Raw genomic sequence first — 10,242 nt, 5'->3', positions numbered from 1 at the left:
TTACTGGATTGCTTATTTATGACGTATTCTGGGTGTTTTTTTCATCGTATATATTTAGCACAAATGTTATGGTAAAAGTAGCTACACGACCAGCGGATAATCCAGTTGGTATTGTGGCGCGTAAATTAAATTTAGGCAGTATTGTAAAAGAACCACCGAAATTGAACTTACCGGGAAAATTGGTTTTTCCAAGTATACATAATAGTGGTCATTTTTCAATGCTGGGTTTAGGTGATATTGTAATGCCGGGGCTTTTGTTATGTTTTGTGTTACGATATGACGCATATAAAAAATCTCAAGGTATTACATCAGATCCTACATTGTCACCACCAAAGGGAGTCGGATCTAAACTGACATATTTTCACTGTTCCTTATTGGGGTAAGTATTAAAGCTTGATTTATTTTTATTATCCGATATATAATAGTTTTTCTGAATAGTAATTATTAAATGCGTCTCTGTTACAAAATAAGATAAGTTAAATAGATTTTAGTATATAAATCGAAAAGACGGGTTAAAAATATTGGTTTGTTAAAGACAACTGACATATGTGTTTTGGATGGCTCTATGTAGCTACCTATAAAAAGATTCTTCTCTGTGCCTATAGTTTTTTTATATACATTAAATTATTTTATTAATTTTTAATCTTGGAGATAAATAATAAGTACTAGAATCTTAACGCTACTCACCTACACTAATAAATTTTGTTACATATATATAATTAAATGTTAACTAAAATTATATGGAAGTCTATTTATTATAGTTGACTATAAAGAATCAAAAGAGATATGCTTAGTAAATAAGTGGTTTGCAGATTAAATTTTCATCCATAGAAAAAGGGACAAGAGTAGAAAAGTAAAATAGAAAATGTAGTAATATCAATAATAATATGAGTAAGCTTGATTTCTGGCGGGGCGATTAGTTAGTTTAAGGCGTGAGTGTCTAGTTTTAAATCAAGCTTTCTGGGTTAAATTGTTTTGCAACGTGTTTTGTCTGATCATTAGGAATTCTAATTTTATCGTAGAAACTTTAAGATCCCTAATAAAATGTTCATTTTTAATGCACCATTGTGACCCTTTCATTACTCATTTATGAAAGATTTCAATATTTGACACATTTGCGTTGAAAACGATATATTGAAAATGGTTTAATTAATAAGTCTAAAAGGAGGAGGATAACAGTTTAGAAGCCAGGGCAGTTCATCAGCTTATAATGTGAATGGCACTTTTCTATCTGTTCACATCATGCGCTTCCATCTAAGTATATTTCTGGATAGGTTAAGTTCTTTGATTGAGGTATAGGTTACGGTTTTTTGTATTTTCTAAGAAAGTACTTCGTTGAAGGTTGAAAGTGATATGGCGACATTTTCGTTTTAATTTTTATACGTCACTGGGATAGACATTTTTTTAGTGTCAAGTTGCCTGGAAAGTTCCGTTGCATCTTCAAGATGGGGGTTCTAATATTCCCGAAGTAAGGTATACCTGTCGTAAAAAGTGATTTATATTATATTGGATATCTCTGAATACCCATAAACATTTATAGGTGTAATGGTCCGTATTTTTGGACTTCAAGATTGGAAAGTGGACCCGCATGGTAACATAACATAGCCTAGCCATCGTACGTTTAATTTGAGTTGTACGAATTTAGAGTTTTATTAATTATTGTTGTTTTTTATTCATAAGCAACTATTGCACTTGTTGTGTCACTAACAACTAATTAAAACTAATTAGAAACATCAATACTATTGTTTGTAGAAAACATTTCTGCAAATGTATTCACTATTATCACAAATGCTATTTGATAAGGATTTGTTGTCATCGGATATAAATGTTATAGGTATTTATTAGGTATCATTAATTATCTAATATTATCGAATAGAATTATCTATCAGATTTTTTTGATACTTTTATTTAAGATCTAACGAAACTATTTTGCTTTCAGTTATTTTTTGGGATTACTAACAGCTACTGTGAGCTCTGAAGTGTTTAAAGCAGCACAACCGGCACTTTTGTACCTTGTTCCATTTACGTTATTACCATTGCTGACAATGGCTTACCTCAAGGTAATATCAAATTCTTAAGAAAATGTGTGCAGTTATTGAATTATTAAATATCTTCTTCAGGGTGACTTACGTCGAATGTGGAGCGAACCTTTCATTGCACATCAACCATCAAAACAACTGGAAGTCTGAGTGTTTTTATGTAATTTTCCTTGTAATAGTTTTCCTTAAGTTTATCATTTAGGATGAGACTAATATTTTAGCTAGTAACAAATGTTTTTAAATTAATTTTTATTGCCTTTTAGTTATTCGTATTAAGTTTTAAAAGCGAAATTAGTTTAATTTCTAGCTATCCTATTTTAATAAGTATTACAATACGATTTTATTTTCTCTTGGCAAAAAAGAAAATAAAGTAAGGAGTATTGGGCATATTCCAAAATGTTCAGCAGCTAAATTCATACTTTATTTATTTCTTATTTCTTGTTTTTGATGATTATAGTTTTATAAGAAATTTAACGAACAAATCATTTTATTCACATTAAAACTTTATATATATATTGTGATTATTTATAGATATTTTACAAATTTTTACAAGTATTAAAAGACATGTTGCACATGTTCTTATGAGCAATTTTATTTCTTTTACTAGCATGCTATGATAACAACCGTTTAAACATTTTTTTACGTAGCCAATCAAGTCTCCTTTGTAAATAAAATTTAGTTATACTATAAAAAGAAATATGAACAAAAAATAATTACTAATGTTAAATAAAAATAAGCGTTAAACCTAAATTAAACCTTAAACATTAGGTGTAATTGCATAAGTTAAATATTTTTAAAAATTAAATTAATTTTAAATAGTTTCAGTGCATCGCATTCTCTTTAATTTTAAAGTTACAAAACACATTAAATTATTTTTGTTTCTTCTCAAAGCCTTCTCAAAGGGACGCTGTTCGTGCGCCAGATGCTTCGGATTTCTACCTTTAAAATGGTCCCTTAGTTCTGGCGTACTGACTATATCTCATTTGTGGTAGCATAACGGGTCTTATTTGCGGTCAAATGAGCCTTGGTACATAAGGTTACCACACCAACCTAACCTACATATTTATTGTTTTAATTTTTTTTTTTTGTGCACGGATTTTGTCGTATATAGTACTTGAATTTTTTATCTAAAATTTATTAATTGATTAAGCATTTTTAAAGAGATTTAAACTATTTTTTGTATCTTTAAGTTTTATGTAAATGCAGCTCAAATATATAGCTTAATATATGTAGTTCATAAGGCTGACGTTTAGTTGTGGCTCGTTGATAATTGAAGTTAAAATGAGAAGTATAGATTTCAGTTTGTATTCGATTAAATCGTTTGAATAGTTTGAATAGTTTTTGTGAAGAAGAAATATGAAATATAATATTGAAGTTCATTAGATAAACTTGCATTGATATAAATAATTCTTTTTTGTCTTAAAACTCAACTTCTCAATTCGAAATATTTAAAATTTAAAACTATAGAAGTACTTAAGTTGTCAATAATATATGTATTTGTATATTTGTATGTAAAAGTAAATATTTTAAATGACGCACAGTACTTTCAGTTTTATTTAACTTCAATTAACGTACTATGTATACCATATGTATCCAAAATAAATTTCGACTGCAAATCTAAAATAATTAAATTTGAAAAATTTGTATTTGTGGTAGTATTTTTCAGTTTAAACCGGAAAGCATAAATTGATATGCCAAATAATTGTGTTCGTTATAAAAATTAGTTTATTTGTAAATTCACACTTTTAATACTCTATAACAAACCATTATGTACTATGCATTTCTTGTGAAACAATAAACGTAAATTTAGACTATACTATACTATTTAACATAATAAAAATTACTAAATTTATTTATGTCTAAAGAAAATTTATGATTTATTTTGAATTTATTTACTAATTTTTTTTTTTCTTGGTAACTAATCTAACATTTCTGTTGTTGCGCTCTTTAGAGGTGATGATCAATTGATTTTGTATAATCGATATTGTATATTTCATATAAATCAGTTATAGTTTATATTTTAAATTAGATAAAGCATTTAATTTTCTAGAATAAAAAAACGATGAATATTGCAAATGATACACTACACAATTTTTTATTATTAAAAAAATTGCAAAAGTTTTAAAATCTAGTTAAAGTGTATACTTGGAAAATATAAAAAGTAGATTTGGTTTAATAAATAAATTGAAAACATTTATTTGAAAACTTCATAGAAATATTATTAAAATTGGTTTGTAATAAATAAATTCAACTCTTAATGCTTTTTAAATGCATATAATACATATGTGTAAATGTATATATATTTATATATTTGTATGTGTATATATGTTTATGTATATGAACATATATGAATATATATGTGTATGCTTTTAAAACTGCATAGATTAGATGTTAATTAAATTCATTTTATATAGATATATACACCTCTATGTATATATTTTTATACGTTAAGAAATAATTGAACAGTGTAAACAAATTTTTTAAGTTCTACTTATTTAAAATATATATATACATAATAAAAAAATTGCAAGTGAAATTGTTTAACAATAAAAATGAAATCCAATTACAATGTTTTAAACTTTTAAAAAGTTTTAGGATCAATGAACTTCTGCGGAATCACAGTACGTTAGTTCAGATGTTATATATATATATATAGATACTGCTATTATTGAAAAGAAATATAAGGGAACTATTTGTGATATTGTTTGAATATTATAATAGTCAATGATTTGGGGGGCGTACCAGTGGTGGAATGCTCTATGGTATTAAGAAAGAAGTGTATGATAAAGGAATAGCGCAATATAATAAGATGGCTAATTTTATGGTGGTTGAGCTAAAATTGGAAGATCAAAATTGTATTAATTGGGATGCTGTTTTCACCGACTTAAGGGACGCACTATATGATATAGACAATATGAATGTGATGGTTATAGGCGATTTTAATGGAAGAATAGGAAATGAACAAGCTATTGAGTTTATTCCAGAATTACCCCAAGAAAACGCAAAGTTACATAGAAATGCAAAAGATCTAACTCTAGATAGGAACGGAAAAAAATTAATAGTTAATAAATTAATAATAAAAGACTTCAAAAGCTTTTGGAATAATGTATGTAAAGTAAATGGCATAAATTTCAGTAAGTCAGTGCATCTTAATTCGGGCGTTCTAGGTACTTATTTTGAAAAACTTTTAAGCGCAACGGAGAATATAAGTCGTTTTAGTTACGCAGAACTACTAACTCAAATCAATGAATTAGACAAAAAAATCGAGGTAGTTGAATTAACAGAGGTTTTAGAGCGTTGCAAAGAAAATAAAGCGCCTGGAGATAGAATTCCAGCAGAATTTTTAAAATTGGCTTCAGGTGAAGGTATCACAAGGATTACAGAGATTTTTAACTACATATACCATAATGCAGAAGTACCGGGATATTTGAAAAATTCAATAGTTTTTCCACTATTTAAAGGAGGTGATCCGCATGAAGTAAAAAATTATAGAGGAATATCATTTTTAAATTCGATAGCAAAAGTATTTACAGGCATAACATGTTATTACATCAACGTCTGCAAAGTTGGGTCCACGCTAAAAAACTACTAAGTGAATCCCAAGCAGGCTTCAGGCGAGGTTACTCAACTGTGGGCAATGTTCTGACAAATATTGCAAAATTATACGTTGAAAAAGGAAAAAAATTGTACGTGTTTTTTGTAGACTTTAAAGCCGCATTTGATTCCATCGACAGAGATGCTATGTTTTATAAATTAAGTAATTATGGTATATCTACAAAAATGCTAAACATACTGAGGGCGTTATATTGTAACACGACTGCAGCAGTATGGGATGGAAACAGTCTTTCTAAGTGGTTTTCTTCGAACACAGGAGTAAAACAGGGTTACTTGATAAGCCCTCTTCTTTTTGCGTTGTTCATAGACGATTTAAACAATTATCTTTCCGAAGGTATCTTAATAAATGGTACATGTATTAAATTACTATTATATGCAGATGATTTAGTACTTATAGCGGATTCATCTTTAAAGATGCAAACTATGATCAATGAATTATATTCCTACTGTATGATATGGAAACTTAAAACAAATATTTCTAAATCTTAAATTATTATATTCAAAAGGAATTGCAGAAGGCTTATGAAAAATGAAATTTGGAACTTAAATGGTGAAGCGTTAGAAGTAGTGAAAGAATACAAATATTTAGGAGTTTGGATCAGTTATAATGGTAAATTTAATGAACATCTCAGTAAAAAGTTAAGTGAAGCCAGAAAAGCAATAAACTCGTCATGGAAAGTAATTTTGGGAAAAAATGAGGTTGCGTTCTCGGTAAAGTTGCAAGTATTTAAAGCTGCGGTAAGATCAATCCTCTTTTATGCAGCACAGGTATGGGGAATAGACGAATTTAACGAAGTAGAAATGCTTCAAAGGTACTTCATAAAAAGAATATTCAAGTTACCACAAAACACGCCCAATTATATGCTGCATTTAGAAACAGGATTGTCAACTTTATATATAGAGACGCTAAAACCACATTTTAAATATATAAATCACGTCATGAATATGAGTGACAATAGACTCCCTAAAATTTTGGCAAGGTTCCTCGCAAATACGAAGACAGGTTTTGTTGAAAAATGGCAATCACTGGCTAATACGCATGATGAGATATTGTTGCTCGAAAATAGAGAAGTATGGCGTTCGTGGCAAAAAAAAACTATTGATAAAAATTATGTTGAATGAAAGAGCTAAATTTACGTTGGCAGCAAGGGCAAGTGATTATAGACATACTTACAAAAGGTTGGAATATGAATTACGCGATCGGAATTTTTTAGGATGTTTATTAGGATGATTATACTATTGGAACTATCAGCCAGATTTTTAAAACTCGGGGCGAACTCCTTAAGTTAAACTATAGACCATATGTGCAAGTAAATTCAACACATTGTTCATTGTGTAATTTAGACCAGCCAGAAGACATAATACACTTTATTGGATTATGTCCAATTCTGAAAGAAATGCGCTACAAATTCTATGGGAAGCACACTCTTACAGAGGAGGAAATAATAGAGGCATTAAACGGGGAAAACTGGACCGCACTCTCTGACTATGTTAAAGATGCAATTAATTACAGACATAGAATAATAAATAAAAATTTTTAGTTTTAAATAAAATAGAATAAGAACAAGAAATATATTTACAATTCTACTTTAATATTCTGTAAAATATACTTTAATAAGCTTTAGAACACTTCATTATTAGTTAATTAGTTTGTTGGCAGACGGAATTTGGGCCATGCCTCTAGTTCAATAAGTAACAATATTTTAATGTGTAAATATTTTGTAATTTATTTATTAATAACATAAATTAACGTGTAAGATTAGTTTTAAGATTGAAATATTATATTGTTTTTGAAGTAAAATAAATAAAAAATACTACTACTACTACTACTACTACTACTACTACTACTACTACTACTACTACTACTACTACTGACTACTACTTAACTACTACTACTACTACTACTACTACTACTACTACTACTACTACTACTACTACTACTACTACTACTACTACTACTACTAGTCAATGATTAGATTATTATTGCTATGCCAAACAGTCTCTTATGACTTTCCAATTTTATCGAGGCTAACAAGAAAACATACAATAAAAAAACGAACTGGGCCCTTTTCAAAGATGTCTTCGAATATGATTTTGGCAGTATTTTTCTGTTAACAGATTTGAATAAGGCAGAGAAATAATTTTGCAAAATTTTATTAAGTCCGCTGCTATTGTTATTCCTGTAGGTAGAATTAAGCTTTTAAGGCCACATTTTTCTAATAACGTTGTCCTGGAAGGCAACATCTGAAAAGTGATGGATGATCATCGCCATAATAAATGGAAGAAACATATAGATAATTCCGACTCACAAAATTATAATTGTTGGCTACCATTAAAACATTATCTAATCCTTTCTGCCCCAATGACAAGGCGATATTATTTAATGAGATCACCTTCTCTGCTCTGTTTGTAAGTGAACTATTGCATTGTGACCACCAATTTTATCGTCTTTTTATGCTCAATGTTCCTGCTTCTCGTTATTCCCAGACAGAAATGTGGAACGACACCATGCTGTCCAATGGCCTCCAAAGTCCTTGAGCCTGTTCGCATCTTGATGCTCATACTTAAACCCCTTGTGACCATTTATCTTCCAGTTTTAACACACTTTCTGAACTTATACCAGTTCACACATCATCCCTAATCGCTAATGGCCTCAATTAAATTCGCTGTGCGAATGCGCGGTTTTAGTAGACCTTGATCTCACAAAGACATTTGATACAGTCTCCCATAGCACCTTCTTAAATGACATAGTCGAAACATCTATCTTTGACTCAACAACATGATGGATCTGTAATTATCGATAAGGCAGATCATCCTTTGTTGATTTTCGAGGTAAGGTGTCGAAAGCCAGGAAAGCGTGAAATAAGGTATCCCTAGAGCACCTTTATATGTCCAAATTCCCGGACCCCTAGAGAGTCAGAGTCATAACGTATGCTAATGATTGAACAATACGAGCCACGAGCCAGTTTCTCTTCATGTTTTTCAACAAACTAAATGCATAGTCTCCTATGGAGCTACATAGGATGATAGAAATCTTCAACTATTACCAACTAAATTTTTTGTGCCACCCTCCTTACTTTCTGGACTAAAAAGGTATCTTTGAATTCCGGATACCCACCACTACCAAATCCAAAGCCGGGGTGTTGTTCTAGTTAGCATGTTGACCTTTTCTGCACATACCAAGGCTATGTGCAGTCTGCTGATGTTATGCAATGGTGTATTGAAATTTCCTCCAGGCTGCTCATGAGGTAAAGGCAATGAAACTCTGCTGAAGACATACAAAGTAATAGAAAGCAAAATACTAGATGCTTACAACTAGAGGATGAAGACCTTCAAAAACGCCCTCCGAAGGAGCTGGTTCGATTCCTCGAGATACTGAATGTCTAAATACAAATTTACTTAAAACTTTTCTTATCAAAACATATAACATTAGTTATATTAATTAGCATTCCTTCTGAATACGAAAGAATTTTAACCTTAAAATATTTCGCGAGATTGAATCATATAAAAAAAGAATGGGTTAATCATTAAGTACCAGGCAATTTCAGACTTGAAATTTTACGTTGAAACTTCTATTTACTATAGTAAAATAAAATAAGTTTAAGTAAATGAAAAATGTTTAATATTTATTTAAAAGATTACTTTCAATTTCTTTTTACCTAAAAAATATAAAATATTCTTTGAATATTAAAAAATATTCAAAACTAGCCGAAATGAGTTAATTACATTGAAAAATAAGAAAGGCATATGATAGTTATTTAAATTGGTTTCAAAATTTTAAATATATGTGATATGTAGGCTTTTAAAGAAAGTTTAGAGGCGTGAGGGAATTTCAAAAATGCGTGCTCTAATTAAACGCATTTAGAAAGATGGATCTGCATATCAATACTGATAATGATATTTTAAATAACATTAGAAACGTAATGCTATACTCCTTAATGGCTTATGGTTAGTAAATATTTTGAAATGTCTTCCCAGTAAATATGATCTAAAATTCTTAGTTGTACTATAACTTGAAATTCCTCTCCTATTGTTGTTAAAGTGGTAAATCTAAGCCTACTTCTTCTTAATATAATATCGCTTCTAACGGCTCATTACTAACGTCTTTCCAATTCCACATCTAGTATGTCCCATTCTGAAACTATTGAAAACGTAAATATCTTAATAAATTGGTGCAAAAAGAATGACTACTGATCACATGAACAATCTTCTAACTCTCCGTAAAGATATCATTTTAAAAAATTTGACAATTTGACGATTTGAAAAATAATTTTTAATTTAAGCATGATATAGACGATGAAATTTGTTTGCAAACAAGGTTTGCTGGCTATCAAATTGCATCGTCTATACTCAAGTTTGCAAACCAAAATTTGGTTTGCAAACTAGTTTGCAGTGAAATTAAAATTTTTCAATTATTTGTTAAGTTTGCAAACTCGTTTGCTTGTGTATATCGAAATTTGCAAACTTCTCATAATTTAAGAATTTTGGTGAGCGTCGGACAACCAAAGATTACGGATAAAAATTATTAATTTTTGGTAAAAAGAAAAATAAATGAAAAATAATTAAAAAATTGCTAGACATTAGACAA

The 10,242-nt window shown here is 29.5% G+C and overlaps 1 protein-coding gene across 1 annotated transcript; it reads left to right on the top strand.

Annotated features, from left to right (window-relative positions):
* Positions 1 to 2: 2 nt before the first annotated feature.
* LOC119677090 (signal peptide peptidase-like 3) lies at positions 3 to 2,326 on the top strand (the record flags this gene model as incomplete). Its single annotated transcript, XM_038088357.1, has 3 exons — positions 3 to 379; positions 1,940 to 2,060; positions 2,121 to 2,326. Coding segments are annotated over 3 exons (567 nt in total), but the record flags the coding sequence as incomplete, so codon positions are not given.
* Positions 2,327 to 10,242: the final 7,916 nt, after the last annotated feature.

Source organism: Teleopsis dalmanni, chromosome 2 (genome assembly GCF_002237135.1).
Source record: "Teleopsis dalmanni isolate 2A chromosome 2, ASM223713v2, whole genome shotgun sequence".
NCBI classification, from domain to species: Eukaryota; Metazoa; Arthropoda; class Insecta; order Diptera; family Diopsidae; genus Teleopsis; species Teleopsis dalmanni.
Note: the sequence above shows the minus strand (reverse complement) of the source record. Positions and strands in the feature narration are given on the sequence as shown.